General features: G+C 34.6%; 1 protein-coding gene across 29 annotated transcripts in view; it reads left to right on the forward strand.

Moving 5' to 3' along the window:
* TTN (titin) overlaps window positions 1–20,071 on the forward strand; it is a 238,208-nt gene that overhangs the window by 88,057 nt on the left and 130,080 nt on the right. For 7 of the 29 annotated variants that reach the window (XM_074548396.1, XM_074548399.1, XM_074548408.1 and 4 more), the window contains exons 88-98: window positions 62–109; window positions 1,035–1,091; window positions 1,230–1,304; window positions 1,586–1,837; window positions 2,456–2,548; window positions 3,058–3,135; window positions 3,802–3,870; window positions 4,496–4,582; window positions 4,825–4,887; window positions 5,125–5,190; window positions 5,537–5,617. In XM_074548396.1, the coding sequence (XP_074404497.1) occupies window positions 62–109; window positions 1,035–1,091; window positions 1,230–1,304; window positions 1,586–1,837; window positions 2,456–2,548; window positions 3,058–3,135; window positions 3,802–3,870; window positions 4,496–4,582; window positions 4,825–4,887; window positions 5,125–5,190; window positions 5,537–5,617 (969 nt within the window). Of the gene's footprint in view, window positions 1–61; window positions 110–1,034; window positions 1,092–1,229; window positions 1,305–1,585; window positions 1,838–2,455; window positions 2,549–3,057; window positions 3,136–3,801; window positions 3,871–4,495; window positions 4,583–4,824; window positions 4,888–5,124; window positions 5,191–5,536; window positions 5,618–6,181; window positions 6,260–6,907; window positions 6,986–7,463; window positions 7,548–7,850; window positions 7,950–9,088; window positions 9,167–9,991; window positions 10,067–10,223; window positions 10,299–10,548; window positions 10,633–10,921; window positions 10,985–11,278; window positions 11,357–11,593; window positions 11,672–15,249; window positions 15,592–16,773; window positions 16,852–17,057; window positions 17,133–17,341; window positions 17,426–17,633; window positions 17,721–20,071 lie in introns of all 29 variants that reach the window. The other 22 variants (XM_074548391.1, XM_074548394.1, XM_074548395.1 and 19 more) reach the window with 12 other exon arrangements.

Consider the following 20,071-nt stretch of genomic DNA (forward strand, 5'->3'; position numbering starts at 1 on the left):
GCACATTGCATATTTTAATTGGTAGTATTTATTAAGTCAATTAAACATTTTTATTTTCTAGATGTTCCTGATGCCAAGGTTGCAGTTCCACCTCAGAAACCAGCTGAAGGTAGGGTAGCAAACTATACTTGTTTGTTCATCTGCACTGAACCTGAAGGCCAGTGGGAACCTCAGAGAAAAATCTTAGCTCAGCCATGAGATCTAGTTAATTGTCCCTCTGAGCAAGACTTGACTTGGATAGGCTTCTTTGCTGTGTGGAAGGCAAAAACTCTACACAGGTAGTTTTAGGATTTAATTTAATTCCCTTAAAAAAGACAATTTTTAAGATTTTCTCTTTAAAAAAGAATAATAATTCTCTTAAAAAGAGAATATTTTCTGTTATGTTTTCCTATCAGTCTGTTGTTCATATCACCTTCCTTTTATTTCCATCTTCCTCTCTGACAATTTTTTAAAATTTTCATCTCTTCTTTTTGCCACAAAATTATCTTTTAAACAAGCTGTCTGAATTGCTGCCTTTTGAAAAAATATTCTTTTAATTGTATTGGATTCTTTACATTGTATTTTTTACATTGGATTTCATGTTTATGGCAAATGGCCTCCCCCCAGGCTCTGGTTTTGGACTATAGGCTACAGACAATATTTATACTTCTATTACCACCATTAGTTTACTATAAATGCCAACAATTTGAACTTCTTGGATTTTTTTCCAGGATAATTTGGTAAATGCTTGCAGTGGCAGCAGGAAGGGAAAGACTTGATATTTAGATGAATTACAATCTGCAAAGATTGGAGAGTGATGGCAGCAATAAAAATAAAGCTGAGGACATTCAGGGTTCAAAAACGTAGACTGAGGATTCCCACTCGAATTATATTTATTAAACTCCTGTAAACTCTCATAACAAGCACCATGTTTGCTTTTATTCTGCAGCTGCAATAAAATAATATAATCCATTTTACCAAACCAAGATTTTTTTTCATTTACAAGGAAATTTCAAACTTAAATTTTATTCTAAATATTTCATTTTTCCTACAAGCTGCCCCTATTCCCATTCTTCTGCCTCTTGTTCCACCTCCAGAGAAGAAAAAGCCAGGTAAAAGTCCTTACAGTATTTGAATACTATATTCATGTTTCATTATGACAGTTGTTTTTTGGATTTTTGTTTGTTTGGCTCTTTAAGGGTTCTTAAGGTTTTTTAATTCAAATTTTTAAATCTATTATTTTTAAACAGAGAAAAAGGTTCCATTAAAGAAAGTCCCCCAAAAGGTGGTTAAAAAAGCTCCTGAAGAAGTCCTGCCACCTAAAGGTAATTTTTTTCCTTTGTTTGTAAACTTTTTTAAAAGAGTAAAATTATCTTGTGGAAATAAGGTGTTTTGTTTTGAAATAACTTTAATCCATCACAATTGTTTATTTTCTGGCCTTATGTTAAAAACACACATTTAAAATCCAAGCTGATCCAAGACTGCCTAAAAAATAGTCCCTTCTTTAAACCATCCGTGTGGGTGAAATACTTTCACTAAAAGTGAACATCCAATATGCCTTCAAATTCCACACTATGATACCAAAAATCAATTTATTTATTTAAAGTTCCTGAGGTCCTACCAGAGAAGCCCAAAGAGGTCAAAATAACATCCATGGCAAGGAGAGAAGAGATACACGAAGAAAAGAAAATACATGAAACGCCCAAAGAAATTTATGAAGAATGGGAGGAAGATTATGGTGAAGACCATGACTATTATGTCAGGGAAGAGGGCTATGATGAAGGGGAAGAGGAATGGGAAGAAGCTTATGAGAAAAAAGAAGTGACTTATGAAGAAAAAAGAATAATTCATGAAGAAGGTATTTGAATTATCATGTCATTTTATTTCTTCTCTTTTCTTATATTTATTATGAAGGTCCCAACATTTTGAACCAGGCAACATTTTGTTTTGTTTTGTTTTTGCCAAAATATTTGGAACCATAATATACTGACAAATTTTAAGTGGCACTTGATGATAACACAAGATATCACAAGGTATGGATGGAGACAGGAATGGATACATTAGAAATTCATTGCTAGTTAACTGCAGGTCTTTGAAACCTAACATGAGTTAATAGTGAGTGGTAAGGATATGTGTAGTTTTCAGTTTTTTGCCTATTTCTTCTATCATTTTCCTGCGCTCTTGATATACTTAAATGTTTATTGATTGAAGTTATGGCTGTATTTTTCAATTTCTTGAATGTTATAACTGTCTTGGGGATTAGTAACATGTATGCCTCTAGGAACAAAATTTGGCTCTGATGAGAAAAATGAAACTTGGAGATAAGCAAAACATTTTACTTCAGCAATTGGATCTCCAAAACTCTCTGTATGTTTTTAAAATTCATAAAACTATAATGGCATAACGAATGCCTTTATGTCTACAGAGCCTTTAGACAACATATTTTTTATCATTAAGTGATGTTATTTTTTTAAAGTGACTGAAGTTCCTAGGAAACCTGTGCCTGAGAGAAAACCACCAGCCATTATAGCTGAAAAGAAGGAAAAGAAGGAAGTAACTGTTCAAAAAGGTATGACTTTCCCACAAAACTAACAGGAGTTAGATTAAGATATGCAGATTAAGATCTCTCATGCATCTCCTTCAAGATGAATGGTGCTGGTTATTCACATTTCCTTGGAAAGAAGAAAATTCTCATTATGTTGGACAGTGAGATGAGCAAGGGTCATGGCAACTCTCTTCTCCCACCTCATATTTCTGAGCTCTCTGCTCAAAGGTGGTAGAATCAAAACAAGAATTGATGGTAAAATCAAATTGAGCTTCAGTTATCCTTCCTTCACCCTGTGTATTATCCTTGGGCATGGCTGTAACTTTTAAGAAATTAAATGCTGCCTCTCTGGGAAGCATTTTCCACTTAGATCACTGCAGGTCACTGTTCACCACCATTAAACAATGCACTGAACAGAGCCCCGTTTTGTAACATCCTGAACAAAAAAAAAAACAGCCAGCTCTATCTGGTTTGTATCCAGAAAACAATTTGCAAGATTACTTAAACAATAAATCTGTCTGAATTACTTGCAGTTGTCAAGAAACCTGTCGATGAAAAAGTGGAGGTAACCACTCAGAGGGTTGCAGAAGAAAAAGTCAAAAGGGCTGAGGGTAAATACTATTATCTTAATATTATCTTTCTGTGAAAGTTGTGTCTTTTGGTACTTAGCTGATCTGCATATGCTTTGTCATTACTTAACATGGTCTGATCAATTTTTCAGTCTTTGAAACATCTAATAAAAGCTTCTGCTGAATCCTTTAAAAAGAAAATTTAAAGCTTTTTAGGGGAAAATACTAAATGCTAATATTAACTACCAATGCTTTAAGAAAGAAAGTGTGTTTAAAATTGCACTGGGTGAAAGAGTGTGTTTCATACTAAGCTGAAGATGTGAAATCCCTGTCTTGCTCAGCTGGCCATTTTGACCCATCTATCAAAATACCTTGTTTAATTCTTTGGTTATAAAATAAATATGCACCTTTATTCTCTTAGTAGCTACTTCATTTTGTATAGCTTTTCCCATTCTGCAGCAGGATTCTGTCAGCTGTAATTCAATAAGTATCGGGAAACAACCTGAATGCCTTTAGAACATAGCAATAAAAAGAAACAAGCACATTCCTTATGTTGCTTTGTGTGCTTCTAAGAAGCCTGACTTAGCTGATGAGTTAGATTGTTTGCTGTGTTTGTTGTATTTGCAACATCATTGATAGATTACTGTAGACTTATTTTGATCTCTTTGCCAAATGTTTGACTGAATAACAAAATTCTAACACCAACAGTTACCAAGAAAGTTCTGCCACCAAAACCTACACCAGCGGTCATTGAGGAAAAAGTTATGAAAAAGGAAGGTACAGATCAGCATCTTTGAATTGCAGTTTATCCTTTTTTTCAGCACCCAATGTGTTTCTGTGCTTCTTTGGAATATGTGGGCCTGTGTGTATGTATCTGGATCCGTAGAAGTAGTCATGCTGTGACTGCTCTCAGTGTTTAATTAGTATGTCTACCATGCTTTTGTTTTTTATGAAGTCTGTTCTTAACATATTTGTGGATAGGCTTTTGGTTCTTATTTCAAGAGCCTACGGTCACACTGCAGTGTGACTTAGCTTTTTCTTCATTTATTCTGCTTGCTGGCCTATCCTTACATAATAAATATAATTGTGTCCTCATGCCCAAAAATGTCTTTGAAAACAACCTTTAGAATTCTTCTGATGTACTATTTCCAAAAGCCTGTGCATGCATTTTGTTTCAAATCTTTGGGTTGAAGGTGTCTGTGTCTTTAGTCTTTAACAAATACTAAATATACTTGTGTCCTTGTTCTTTGTTCAGTATTTTACAAAATGAATACTGACTGTCTAAATATGTCTAAGACTTTAATGTGCAATATGAATATAGACCTGATAAAAACTCACATGCTGACTACCACTAATGTGGATCTAGAATATTAAATACTAAAACAAAATCCTATCTTTAAAGTACCAACAGTAGAAACATGGACTGTTTCAGAAGAAAAGATGTCAGTTTCTGTCCACAGAGAAGAAGAGTATTCATATGATGTTACAGGTATGTACAAAACCAAAAGTCTGTGTACCCAAATCAAAACAATCTACCAATCCTACCATACTTTCTTTTGATCTATTTTTATGTATGTCAAATTACATATTTAGACATTTTGTACATTTGTCTTTCAGTATGCCTTGCTTTTTTTGTCCATTGTGTTATGTAGCTTTAGTATTATTTAGCTTAATAGATGGAAATATTTCAACTATTTTATCTTACTATTGTTTAAATACTTTTCTTTGAAGAGCCAACAGAGCATGAGAAAACAGTTGAAGAAAGATTCTTTGAAGCTGTTTACCCAATTGAAGGTAGTTTGATTATTGATGGGAGTCTAATAAATATTTGTCTACTTGTCTGTTCAATTTGACTCAAAATTCAGTACATGCTGTTCATTTTCTGGATTAATTTTTTACATATTAACATATATGTTTCAGTGATGATTGTGTTGTGTACACACATATTATCTTCTTGAAGTTTTTCAGATTTACTATGAACATTGATATTTCCTATCTCAACATTTAATATCTTTAAAATTCCTATTGTAGCACATAGAGAGGTCGAGGAGGAGGAAGAAGTTGTTTCTACGGAACTGGAGATCTCTCATGTTGAAGGTGAATGTCTTTGCATCAACATCTGCTCTATTTTCCTGAACTTTCACATTATCTGTCTGTAACACTGTTTACCAAAGGATAGCATATCAGAACTGAGATCTTTCAATTTCTCTATGGCTCTGCTGTCAGAGATTCAAGCCTTATTGCATTCTTATCTTATTCCTCTTCATGACTTTAAATAATCCCTTTAATAGCTTTTTGTGAGATGGGTTTGTTGTATCTGTTTGATAAAACAGGTTAGGTTTTGACATTTATTGTTTGCTTGTACACCATGTAAAAAGTAGACAGCTGTGGTTTACCAATTATTTTAGCTGTCTCCTAAATGATCACCACCTATCTTTTAAAGTGCCTGAGATACCAAAGAGGCGTGTTCCAGAAGAAAGAAAGCCTGTTCCTGTGCCTAAAGCAGAAGCTCCATCAGCTAAAGGTATTTCTACTGTTCTAGTAAAAAAGAAAGAAGCAAAGCCCAAAGAAATTTTCTTTCTTTGTATTATTTTTCATGTTTTCTTGCATATATTTAGGAATTTACTCTCTATGTGTCTTTGTTTTGCACTATCTCCATATGCATTATTTGATTTTGCGTTGTGTCTCTGTTGCACTACTTCAGTTTTTCAGTTGTGCTATAACTTAGCTTACAGCTTGAATTTGTCTCAGCTTGGGGTCCTTCTCTCTCTTAACTATCTTGTACTTATTATTTCTATTTAAGTTGTGTGGCTTTTTCAGGCAAGTGTAGAGTGTTTTTACTTCAAGAGAGTAAAATGAAAGCTGCTAGTGCAGTGATTTTAACATAGGACTTTTTTGCTGTATCATTATGTCTTTCCTGTACTGTCCACATTTGTACACAAAAGGCTGTACATTGTGTTGTGTCAGTTGCAGTGCTCATCTCCTTGTCCAAGCACTGTCTCCATTGTAAAAAACAATCTTGGATTATTCAAATCTGGATTAGTGTTCCAAAAACTAAAGATCTCTTACTTTAACAATGTTTCCAAAGTGCCTGAAGCCCCTAAGAAACCTGTTCCAGAAAAGAAAGTTGCTGTTGCTAAAAAGGAGGTGGCTCCCCCAGCAAAAGGTACAGCATCTTTTGAATGTGGGCTTTAACCAGTTCTGTGCTATTGTCCCCTTTTCCTAACTTCTCTTATATTCTCAACACATATGATAAATGTAATCTTTGTGTGTTATGTGTGAATGTCTATTCTCATCTAAGGCATTCAAAAGCCTTAGAAGGATAGCCTAGATGAATTTTAATACCGTTAGAGATTTTGAAGGGCCTAGAAAAACTGTGCCTGAAGAAAAAGGACATGTTCCTTTTCCCAACACTTTCCCAACTCCAACAAGTGTGCATTACTTGTTGAGTTGTATTTTATTGTTAGTCTGTACTTAAGCATGTTTGTGTTAGAATTTATCTTTTGTGTATAATTCTCTGTTCATCCATGACATTTTTAAAAACCTGGTAGTATATTTGAGCATCTCATTCTTCAGTTAAGGAATCAGTCTTCAAGTATTTGATAGTCTTCCAGCAACTGGTTTGATTTTGTTTTGTATCAAACATATGTTGCTCTTGTCATAGATCTTTCTATGTTAAGTGTATGAATGTGTTATGAGGTGTGTCTTGATATTCTTACAAATGGAAGATGTCTATCTTTAATGAAATCTATAATACTCCAAGAAATCTTTGAAATTTAGAATTCAGTTATCTTATACTTTATGGTTTTTTAAGTGCCAGACGTTGCTAAGAAAGCTCCCCCAGAGAAAAAGGTTGCTGTCCCAAAAAGAGAGGAAGCTCCAGCACCTAAAGGTACACTTTAAAAAATAATGTTATTTTCTTATTATCTTAAGCATCTTATTTATGTCAAATTTTGGGTTTGATTGCTAAGTTAAGCTTGTTATACTGGTACTTCATCTATGTTAATGTGTATCTTTTGTGTCAGTTTTGTGCATAGGTGTGCTGTAGATTTATTCTATAAAAACTTGCTAATTTAAGCTGAATGTATTATAATTAAGATCTTTGAAGTGCCAGAAATACCTAAAAAACTAGTTCCAGAAGAAAAATTGCCATATGTTCCTAAAGTAGATACTCCCCCTGCAAAATACAGCTCATTTTAATATCATTTATTGTAATCTTTAGAACATAACATTTATCTCATTTTGGTCAACTGTCACATTTGGTAAGCAAAACATATCCATGTGTAATCTTTCTCAACAACACATTTCTCTTGCGTGATGCATGTGTCAGTTTTTACTTCAAATGTTCTAAAACAAATACTTTTTTTAAGTGCCTGCAGTTCCTAAGAAACCTGTCCCTAAAGAAAAAGTAACTCCTGCTGTTCCTAAAAAAATTGAGGCTCCTCCAGCAAAAGGTATGCTTTCCAGTCGAATATAAGAATATGCTATTTCTCAGCTTCTGTCTAGAAGTTCTGTGCTGTCATTAGTCGTTGATTTGTGCTTCTCCTGTGAGTTCTGCTGCTCTGATTTACACAATGAATCATTACAGTATGTTGTATCTTGTGTGCAATACTTACATAGTATTCTTTCTAAATATGAATCTGTGTTATATGTTATGTGCTCAGTACCCTTCTTTGGAAACCTAGATTTAGCATTTCAAAAATTTGTTTCACAATGTAATTGGAAAAGCATTCATTTAATATCATTATCTTCCAAAGTGCCTGAAGTGCAGAAGAAAGCCACTTTTGAAGAAAGAGTACTTATCACAGAAGAGAGAATATCTGTTGCCATTCCAGAGGAAATCCCATCACCTGAAGGTACACTATAAGCAGACAATAGTGAGAAACTTGCGCTATGTCTGCAAGTCTGTTGTTCTAATATCAAGATCAAAATAACACCAAACATTTTTTGATACTTATCTTGTATAAGTTTTGTGCTGAACTGCAGGCAGTTAAAAGCCTCCTAAAGTGCTATTTACAATTTCAGTCTTGAATGTCAGGATCCCACCACACTGACATGGAAACTCTACTACTGAATACAATAATCTTCAGATGAGGGTCTCATAAATTTGCAGTAGCAAATTTATTTTAGATTTATTTTTAGACTCTACAAATTAGGGCTGTAACCATCCATTTGTCATACTACCAAGCTTTCTGTAGCCCTCAAGATAAAATACTGCTTCCCTTCTCACCAGCTTTCAGTTCACATTCTCGTGTTCAGGGAAGATTGAGATCAGTTGTTTTAAGTTAGTATAATTCCACATAATATCTGCCTCAAGATAACTTCAAGAATGCTGAAACAGCATTTTGTTGGATTTTATGTCCCATTAATAACTACCCAGTCAAGAAAATTTGCACTTTCTTTTTAAAACCATAAATGAATTTTTAGAAGAAAATTTGGAACACGTCTCTCTAAAATATGAACAAATGCACATCCATATGGATACATGCAGTGTTAATTTCTGTTTGTCTCCTGCAATTTAATCTTTTCTTCAGAACTAGTTGAGGTTTTCCCTGATACAGTCACCTTTTTAGATGAGTACATGCCAGGATTTCCTTTCAGTTCTTGTCCTATCCATCTCATTTTTTCCTTTCCTCACTTTCATACAGTTGGATCAAGGAGAAACCTCTGATTCTTTGACTATTGTTCCCCCACTTCAGCTGTTGTGATGGGGAAATTTGGGGAGCTGAGGCATTCTAATAAACTGACAGTTGACAAGTGAATGATATTAGATACAACAACACACAGTAGAGAACCTGGGACATGGACAAACCACATAATTAGAACAAATCATACATATCCATACGGTGCACAGCACTTTCTGGATTGTATGCATATCTGTCATTACCATCTAGAACTTCTAAGAATCAGACTTCATCTTCTCTGTCCATCAATCCTTCCCTCTCTCCATTTATCCATCCTCCAAAAATACTAAAACTAATAATTTTCCTTAAAGAACCAACAGTTGAAGAATGGTCTGAAGAAGAAAGAGAGGAAGTATCTATTTCCATCCACAGAGAAGAAATTTCTGAAGGTATGACAACAATTCAGGAACACTAGGCAAAAGCAAAAAAGTAATCCAAATAGACAGTTTGGATTAATATCTGCTTTATTTATAAGGAAAAAATTACAACTATATAAATATGTTTTGTAACTTAAACATTTTAATTTTAATTTCTACATTTTCTATTGCTTGCTTTTGAAAAGTAGCTAATCCTGTTTCAATACAGTGAAAATAATAAGTTATCTTTCTGATTGTGAGATCTATCAGGACTTCTTTCTGTTCACAAAAATCCTCTGTTGGAAGTTCCTCTTCCACCAGGTTGCTTGGATAAAGCACATGTTCTTCCGAATGCCATGATGCACTCAGATTCCTCAGATAATTTCACTGTAAAATAACTATATTGTTTCCACTTGTAAGTTTATTGGTGGTCGCATAATACTGCAAAGGACAGTAACACTGACTGACTCAGTTTCTATGACTAATGACACCACAAAATTTTCCAGGGATATCTTTAGTCAAGGAATTTTCTCAGTATTTGGGAAAGAAGGTATCTCAAAATGAACAAATTTCAACATTACTGACTTAGCGGACAGAGGAATGGAGCATTTTCAAATTCCACACAAATACAAGATGAGAGCCCAGTCTCTCAGTTCCATTTAAGCTGCTTGGAGTGTTTCCGTTGGCCTCAGTGGAAGCAGGATGGCTTGAATGTAGATTTTGTCATCCCAGAAGAGTCTGTTAATAAAGCAAACTGTTTATTTTTGTCTTACAAATATTTTGTTGCTTACCAGGGCCATATAGGCAGTAATATATGTGAAATACTTAAGTATTTTTATATTTTACTCTTTTTAAAAGTGACTGAAGAAGAGTCTTACTACATAGAGGAGACAGTAACTGTTCCAAAAAGAGAGGAAGCCCCACCTAAAAAAGGTATAAGTTCATTTCACTTCAACATATGAGCTGTTTCACCTTTCTTAACATTATATTGCCACTACATGTTTATGTCCATTTTTGGCATTTTTGTATGTGTTTGTGCTATAGTGATACTACTCCTCTATGTAAAACTGTGTATTGTAATCTTTTAAAGTGCCTGAGAAGCACAGGAGAATTGTCCCTGAGCCAAAAGTCCCAGCTGCTCAAAAGGAAGCTCCAGGAGTTAAAGGTATAAACCAGTTCCTCAACTGGTTGATGTGTCTTCGAAGGGATTGTGTTTGTCTTACTGTCTTGCTCGTACATGTTGACATAAGTGGTGTCTTCTCACAGAGATGAATGCTGTCTCAAATTCCACCTTGTACTTTGAAAATTCTTGTTTGTGTTAACTCAGTAAAACACATTGTGTAGTAGGTAATTGTAAATATTACACTTTAATATTCTTTCTTATCTTCCTTCTCATCTTGCTCATTTTTCTAAAGTTCCTGAAGTTCATAAGAAGGCAGTTCCTAAAGAGAAAGTGCCTGTTCCTGTGTCTAAAAAAATGGTAGCTCCACCAGCAAAAGGTATATCAGTGTTTGTTTCTGTTGCAAAAAAAGAAAAAAGCTTTTTTGCTACATTCCATTTTTAACATATATGCCTTGGCTGAGGATTGTAGTGTTGATGCAACATAGATCTCTGGTATCAAATTTCTTCAACATTAAACATGTTTTTATGTCTGTTTGTCTACAATGACACCTGTGACCTTTGCTGTCTTGATGAGATTTATATGTTATGTTATTTATATGTTATTTCATCTTCTGTCTTATACCTGTTGATGAAATCAAACAAATTTTCTACACAATCTTTTTTAAGAACCTGAAGAAGCATTGGTGCCCACTTTTGAGGCAGAATTTGAAGAACCTCCAACAACCAAAGGTAAACAGATTATTACCATGGAGATTTTTTAGTTAGGTCTTGCAGTATTTGTGTTTAGGCAATTTACTTAAATACAGTTTTGTTTGTTAGTATCTGTAACCTTTGTAGGGATCTCCCCTTTGTTTTGATTCTACTCATTTGGGTGCTATGGATGTAAAGGATGCTCTTCAGCAGTGTCTTATTTCTTTTGCTGTTGAAGTTCACTTAGCACTTTTTTAAACAATCAGAAGTAAAAGAAGCATATTTCTGCATTTCAAATATTGTAATTAAATATCCCTCCACATTATTTTTAAGTGACTGAAGTACACAGGAAAATTATCACAGAAGAAAAAGTTGCAGTTGCTAAAAAAGAAGTGGCTCCACCAAAGAAAGGTATATAAATTTTCAGAGTTACACTAGAGAAGTCTTGTCTCAGAATAGTGGTTTGTATTTATGTCTCGTTATCTAACACAGACTCTAATGTTCAGTGTTTGCTGTCTTTTTTTCTTTTTTTACTTGAAGAAATGTCAGGTCTCCAATTTGTTTTGTTATCTGCTTATATTTATATACTTGTATACTTTGTGATTAATTTAACATCTATTACAATAAACTTTTTTTACAAACTGCTAGCAGTGCCCAAGAAGCCTGTGCCAGAAGACAAAGTACCTGTTCCAATTTCACAGAAAGTGGCAGCTCCACCAGCTAAAGGTATACAAGTTGCTTTGGAAGTAGAGATGGCTTTTAAATATCACACATCCATGTGCATCATACTCAGAGTCTGCCTAGTTAATAAATCTGTGTCTCCTGATTTGGGTATAAATGAAAAGGACCTTCAATATACTGCTGAATGTAACAGAGAATAGTCACGCACCTTCATTCTTTGCATTTTTTAACTACTTAACTATTTAATTCCATTGATCACTCTGGATGCTTAAATGCTTGCAAAGCTGAGTGACAACATTTACTCAGTGAAAAAAAATTGAACACAATTTTTTAAAAAAAAATCAATGTTTATAATATTGTCAATATTCAGTGAAGTATTTCAAACTTACAAATTTGTTCTCTGTTTCTGTGCTTTTCTTGTGTTTGATTTTGTTATGTACCCTGAGTGTGTGGTGTTATGTGGCTTCATGGAGTTTCTGAAGAGTTTAGAGACAAAGTCTTTACCTCTTACTTTCATCTTCATTCCATCTTACTTCACAATTTGTGAATATTCTGCTCAATTATTTTGTCTATATATCTATTACTCTAATATTAGATGTATTATTTTACTATATTATCTGTATGTCTCATGTGATTATTTTGTTTATTATACTTTCTTTTAAACAGTGTGCTATTTGTTCCTAATTGTTTGTCTATAATTCTTTCTTACAAGTTTCAGAATGTGTGTGATTTCTTTTAGAAGCTAGTTTTCTTACAATTACTATCTTTAAAGTGCCAGAAGCACAGAGGAAAACTGCCAGAGAAGAAAGAGTATCCATTGCTGTTCAAAAGAGAAAAGTGTCTCCACCACCAGAAGGTAGTCCTGCCCATGGGTTAATCTATGAACAGATTGTGTTCAGGCCTATTGGTCTGGCATGTCTCCTAAGATTCAAATTTAGAATTATAGAATCATTTAAGTTGGACAAGACTTTAAGGTCATTGAGTCCAACCATTAGCCTTACACTACCAAGTCCATCACTATGATCCACTGTAGTCCCAGAGGAACTTTTACAAAGCCTTTGAGAAATATTAGACACATTTTTCCCAATTACTTTGGGTGTGGGTGGTGTCAGGAAACAATAGTTATTTTTCTCAGAAACTCCAAATGGGATATTTATAATTGTACATTATATTACCCCAGAAAAAAAAAATTAATGTTAGACTCTATCTTTGAAGTACCAACAGAAGAAGAACATTGGGCTATGTCAGAGGAAGTATCCGTTTCTCTCCACACAGAAAAGAAGATTTCATATACAGGTATGAAGACTAAAAAAAAATCTGTATCCAAAGTTACATCTCATCAGCTAGTAAAAGAAACAGAGAATAAAACTAAATTTCATGTCCTTTGCCACTGCCAGTTTATCACAAAAGTGAAGCTTATAGAATAAGGCAGGACAGTATTTCATTAACGCAATAAAATACTGTTTCTCATTTAATTCTTTCCCTTGGCTTGCTGCTGTTCGCATCGTGGAAGCCAAATAATTTCATTAGGTCCTCCTTTTTAAATCTTGCCACCTGTCTGACCTTTGAGGGGAAGCAAGAGACAGTCTTGGCTTTCATTTAAATTAACATGCTTTATTAATCTGAAAAGACAGACCTTTCCTGTTCTGTAAAAGCAACTCCTCACCTAAATCTGAAGGTTAAAGAAAAAAATCCTTAGCTCTACTATTGCCTGCATGGCTGAGACACTTAACACAATCCAATGTAATGGATCTGCTTGCTCAACAGTCCATAGCCTGTAAGGAAAATTTGTTGCTCTTTTACTTTTGCATTGATTTGTGAAAAATGACCCACAAGATGCCTCACACTCACTACTTTTAGATCTGATTCCATTGATAAATGGCATTTTCATATTCATATCATGAAAGATTAATACAGACAAATCAGCATGAAGTTAAATTTCCTATTTAGTCCCAAAGTTGGGGGGACAAGCATACTATGCGTACCAAGAGTGTGATGAAGGATGACCTTTGGCTCTCTGTAAGGCAGGTGTAATATGCCATCTGGTCTGGAAGGAAAAGGGTCAAAGCAGAAAGACATTAAAGGCAACAGTTCTCCAATAGGGTACCAAACATTGGTGTTTTAGCTGGAAAAAAAGAATCCAAAGGAATCTGAGCTTTCTGAAAAGGGCACTCATGCATAATGCAGTTTTCGATTTCAAATCCACCAAAGTATTGGTTCCAAGCAGTTTCAGTTTTAAGATTTCAAGTATAGATGTACCTGGCATTTATAATTAAATATCAAGGAAGGCTGTGCCAGAAAATACTTAGAGAGCTAATGAGTCTTCACACTGCCCCAAAAATAACACCAAGCATCAAGACTTGTGGCAGCCACTCATCTATGCTCACTGGAGCTTGTCATGAATAAAGCTTCTAGAAATTCTCAAATTTGTCAGCAACAGGATGGATTCCATCTCTGAAGGTCAGAAAAAAAATCTCAAATCCGTTAAGAGAATGCCACAGTTATTGTCCAAATTGGCAAGTCTGCCAGATCTTAAAATGACAAGGTAATTTTCTGTGCAGTTTCCAATTATATTGGTCAAAAATTTTCCAAGACACCTGCCTCAGAAGACAAGACCCACACACTTCTGTAAAAGAGAATATGCTGCTTAAACACAGCATTCTTTACTGAATAAGTCTTAAAAACTGAACATATCCACATCTTAAGCTTTTGGAGATGCTCCTGCTTTTACAAGGAACAGCTCCTTGCCATGTCAGAAGAAACAAGTCACTTCATAAAGTAATTGACAGAAGAGGAAAAACACCTTTCTCACTGAGCACGTCATTCTTTTGCCTTTTATTAGACCAGAGCCCTTATCTATTGTTAGTCACTCTCAAAGTTTCTCTCCATGTGTTCCTTCACCTTCATCTAGAGTTTCTAACACAAATCTTTTGTTGTCAGTGAATGAGGAGTCTTGATCTCTTCCTGAGGTAGTGCAAAGTGTCGCTGCTCTGGCAAGGAGCTGCTACAGAGAACAATGAGATTTATTGATTTTATAATTGACTGGCTTTGGATTTTGAGTTCTGCCCATCAGCAAACTTAATTTTACTGTTGGCAGCAGTGGATGAAGCAGGAATCATATCAGCTGCTTATATTGGTACCTTGAAAAGTTGGTTGTTTCTTAATTGAAAAGAAGCCTAATTACTTCCCTAGCTACATGTCCAGTGGCAATAAGCACGCTTGTCTTTTACATGTCAGCCGTGTGTTTGTAAGATATCTTTTTCTGTTTCTTGCCAATACTTCTGCTATTTAACAATTTGCATATAAAAATTCTTAAATGTAATTGTACTGTATCTTTTAAGTGCCTGATGTACCAGAGAGGGCTATCATTGAAGAAAGAGTACCAATTTATCCTCCTAAAAAAATGGCAAGACCACCAGCCAAAGGTATACTGGACAGAGTATTCAAATATGGTGTAAATGTTTTTTGTGTCATGTATGTTCCATGTGCAGTCAGTACTGATTTGTTTTCTATGGAATGTTCTTCCTTTGGTTAATTCTTAGTTGACAATGCCTTGTGATCCTTATTATTAGTAAGATCTGTGTGCTAAATTTTAAGGTTCTTTTAATTGGTATCTTTTTAAGTGCCCGAAGTACGCAAGACAGTTGTCCGAAAAGAAAAAGCGTACGTTGAAGTTCCTCAGTATGAGGAGGAGGAGGTTCCAAGGTACGAGGAGGAAGACACCACCAGATATGAGAGGGAGGTAATCCAATACAAGGAGGAGGTTCGCCATTACGAAGAAGTTAGTCACTATGAGGAGGAAGTTCCTCAGTATGAAGAGGAAGAAGTTCCTCAGTATGAAGAGGAAGAAGAAGTCACCCATTATGAAGAAGAGGCTGCTTATTATGGAGAGGAAGTTGCTGAATATGAGGAGGAAGAGCCACAGGTTCCTCAGTATGAAGAGAAGGCTCCCCTACCAGCCAGAGGTATACTTCACTTTAGGGTTTGTGTGAGGAAAAGTAGTATCTTTTCATTTTATGAAAGTACCAAATTTTGTTTTAAAATGTTGCAGTGTGCTTTACAGTGTGCTAAAGCCTTTCTGCCTCATAATATAAAGGTATGGATCACGTATATCCAATTTTCCAAAATTACGTAATCATCTAAGAGTATCATTTCCAGTCCTGATCCAAATCATTCCATAGTGTCTTTTTCCATCCAAGAATTTCAGAATTTCATTTGACTAATTAATAAATGTCAAAATTATATGTAACATTGTTTGCAGTAGAAATTTTGTCATATAGCTAAGAAAAGATGAGGCTGTACACTGCAGAAGCCAGGTTAATCCTGGACAGGGAGATTAGTGTTGGCTGATATTTCCATTTAATCTCTCACAGTAGCTAAGTTTAATTCATATGTACTCCAAACTTCTTTCATTATGCTCAGAGACAATGGAATTATTCTTTTGTCATTGTAAAATTTATGTGGACATTTCTGGGGTTTGGAGTATGAACAAAAGTTTAGATTCATTTTAGTTGAAGCCTTTGCCTCACTGCAGTTAAAGTCTGATTTCAGAAGAGTAAAAGGATTTTTTAAAAAGCCTTTCATTTACCCAACAAATTGTGGTATAAACTGCTGGGTACTTATAATGGACAGTTCTGTGCTTGGAGTCAGTCAGTTGATAAACTAGATGTGCTGGGGTTTTTTGCATTTAGAAAGCTCTTGGAAATTTTTCAGGAAGAAAATGCAGTCAACAATTTATATTTAAAATATATAAAAGAATATTATCAGATACAACCTATTACATGCCTGACAAGCATTGGAAACATTTTTTTAATAGCTGATTCAAAAAACTGACTGAATCTCTCTGACTTAATCTTCTTGATCTTCTTCTTTCAAAAAAGCCCTTGAAGTTGAAAGCATTTTTATTGATGGTCTCCATGGCTAAGCAGGGAAAATAAACATAATCAGGGAGAATAGACATAATAGCAGATAATATGATGAGTTTGTTATTTTATTTTGTCTTAGTGATAAAATCTTTTTAAATCATAGCTTGTTTTTTGAGTATGTGATGTTTGTTTGCATGAGTATATGTTTGTGATGTTTGTTTGCACTTTATGTTCCTATTGTTATGGAAGCAAATACCTAAAACATTAATGGTATCTTTCAAGTGCCTGAGGTTCCCAAGAAGCCTGTTCCAGAGGAAAAAATACCTATTCTGAAGAAAAAAGAACCTCCTCCAGCCAAAGGTATATATCATCTCTTTATGTTAAAAGACATCCTCTGAATATTTAATTCACATTATTTTTCACATGCCTTAATTGCTTTTTACTTTTTTCTGTTCTTTTTGGAGAGGGGTCTTCATATTAAATATTTGTGTTGTTGTCTTTTTTGTTTCATTTGTATTTTGAGTAGCTTATGGTTCATTTTTTTAACCAAACTCATGTTTTTGAAGTGCCCGAGGTGCCAAAGAAACCTGTACCTGAAAAGAAAGTCCAAGTGCCGAAGAAGGAAGCTCCTCCAGCTAAAGGTACATGCACTTGTCATTATCTGTGGTCAGAAAAATCTTCTAGCATTCCTTCATCTTCTCACTTGTGTTAAAAACCAGGATACAAAAAGAATTGTTACTCTTAAGAGCTGTGGTTCTTTTTGCGTTTAATTGTTTTAGTGTGATTGGTTTGTATGTCATGTTGTTTCGATTTTCATGCCAAGCTCAATATTTAATAATATCTTACTAAGTTCCAGAAGTGCCAAAGAAACCTGTGCCAGAAGAGAAGGTTCCTGTTCCTGTACCAAAAAAGAAGGATGTTCCACCAGCCAAAGGTATAGGACTTGACATAGCTCTTGATTGAATGTTTTATAAAAAAAAAATAAATTTAAAAGTCAGTCTTTTTTCATACATGATGTAGAGTGAAGAGTTTTGTATTCTTGACAGTTCTTCTTTGTCACCCAAATTTATTGATTAATATCAGTATTCTTTGCCTTATGGCTCAAAAATGAAATTCTTAAGCTACAATAATATTTTTTCAAGTGCCTGAAGTACCAAAGAAACTTGTGCCAGAAGAGAAGGTACATGTCCCAGTGCCTAAAAAAGTGGAAGAACCTCCACCAGCCAAAGGTATGCCATTTTCTAGTTCAACTCTGTGATTCTACTTTTGTTTCTTCATCTTTATGAGATTCTTACTGGCAGTAACAATCCCATTCTTCAGCCTAATGTGTTTGAACCCCTCCCTGAGCCGTTTGACACTGTTGTGTGTCTGTCTGTCAGTCATGGGGTCTGTCCTTACTCTTCGTTTTGAAAATGTCTTTGTGTTTTTTATGGTCTCTGTTTTTTGGATCTTATATATCTAAATCTTTTAAAGAAGTTGCTGCTTCAAAAACAGATGGTCCAAAAGAGAAAAAATTTACCTAAACAGCCAGACTTCCCCCTTAGCCTTACCACACCAGTTTCTAGTCCTGTAGTCCTTGTATATTTGTAAGTTTACATCTGTGCATAAATCTGTGGATAAAATCAATATTAACTTTCATCACATGACTAGATTTTATCCTATTTGTGTAGTTATCTTAATATCAGATATACAGTTATCTTTTTACTAGGTTTATATTACATTGAAAATTAATTCCCTAAATAAAAATGTCTTTAAAGTGCCTGAAGTGCCCAAGAAGGTTCCAGAAAAGGCAGTACCTGTCCCTGTACATAAAAAGCCAGAACCTCCGCCAGCCAAAGGTATTGCTTCCTATAGCTGGACATGTGGGTAATGCTTGTTCTTGGTTTTGTGTATTTGTTAGAATTTAACTGCAGTGTTGTAGCAGTGTGTGACAAATGTACTTGCTTTAGCTTCTGTGTAAGTTGTGTCTAAGTTTTCTACAATTAAAAACTATCTTTAAAGTGCCAGAAGTACCAAGACGTCCCAGTGAAGAGGTACCTATTTTTGTTCCTGAAGAAGAAGAGGAAAAGGTTCCAGAGATGCCAGCAAGAGGTACAGCATTGATTCTTGAAGATTATCAGAGCTTTGTTCAATTCATTAATGGATCTTCATCTCCAGTGATTGTTTTAAGCTTGGTATAAGCCTCAGTTAACCTTTTGAGAGGAGTTTTCTTCTTCTTCTTTCTGGTCTTTGTGACTTTGTTGTGTAGATTTAGTAGTTTTGATGCTCTAAAAGCAATTACCAATTTCTTATCAAAATAATATCTTTGAAGTGCCAGAGATGCGCAAGAGAGCTGTCCCAGAAGAAAAAGTACCTGTTGCAGTTCCTAAAGTAAAGAAAATTCCACCAGCTAAAGGTATATCACATCGTGACATATGCAGATAACTCCTCTCCCTCTTTTTTTCATATTTCAGTGGAACCTAATTTTAACATTCAATTTATACTCGTGTGAATTCAGATCCTGCTGTCTCCCTGCAGTGAGCAGTGCTAGGGGTCAGACAGGGCTTGTCTATTCTGTTATTGACTGCAGCCAGCTGAGAATCAGGCCTTGAATGATCTGTTTTATTCCACTTTCACTGGTTACTGTGAATGAAATAATTCCTTCTGATATTATCATCCAGAAATAATTTCTAAAGTAATTTAAACTCTCTTTGAACAAAACAGCTGAAATTAAATTTTATGGCCCTTTACCTGGAAATTCTTTAATTTAGGGAGATCGCTCTTACATGTATCTTGAGAATAAGCTAGATTCTCAAGGGTTTTAGCTAAAATTATACAAAGATAACGTCAATATATAACTGATCACACTAATAACCAGATCCTATACCTTAAATGTGAAATTTGAAGTGTAGGTAGACTATTGCAAAGGCCAATGTTGGATGACAAGCAGATTCTACCTCAGCAGCTGAGTAATTTAGGAAAAAAAAAAAGAAAAAAAAAAAGAAAAGAAAAGCAGACACTGTAAGATTTTTATGTAAAAAAACCTTAATGCTAATAATGTTTTTTAACTGTGGTTTGTAGCATATCTTGCTAATATTTTCTGTTTGCAATGACACTGTGGAATTAAAAATTGGGCAAACGTGCTAGTCCTCATATAAGACTTGCAACACATTTACACATCACTGGTTTCAGGGAGTAAAAAACACCCAGTAGTTTCCCCTACTTTTTATTTCTATTTCTATTGTTACTTTAAAGTTGGTGTCTTTGTGTTTTATGTTATGGATTTTTCTTTGTGATGTCATGAAAGTAAAGTTCTTAAAACAATGTCTTCAAAGTGCCTGAAGTTGCAAAGAAAGTTTTGTCTGAAGAAAAGGTTCCCATTTTTGTTCCTGAGGAAGAAGAAGAGGAATTTATTCCAGAGGAAATTGTACCAGAAAAAGGTACATGATCTTTTCTTGCAAGTCACTCATGGCGTCTTTTGTGTTCAATAAAATTCACCTCTATTTCTTGTTCTAAGTTTTATGTAACTCTTATACATGTTTTGAGTTTGTGGTCTTGTTCTATGTTTTTATCTTGTTTCCATGTTCACGTTTTATCTTGT

The sequence above is a fragment of the Zonotrichia albicollis genome, chromosome 10, assembly GCF_047830755.1.
Source record: "Zonotrichia albicollis isolate bZonAlb1 chromosome 10, bZonAlb1.hap1, whole genome shotgun sequence".
NCBI lineage: Eukaryota > Metazoa > Chordata > Aves > Passeriformes > Passerellidae > Zonotrichia > Zonotrichia albicollis.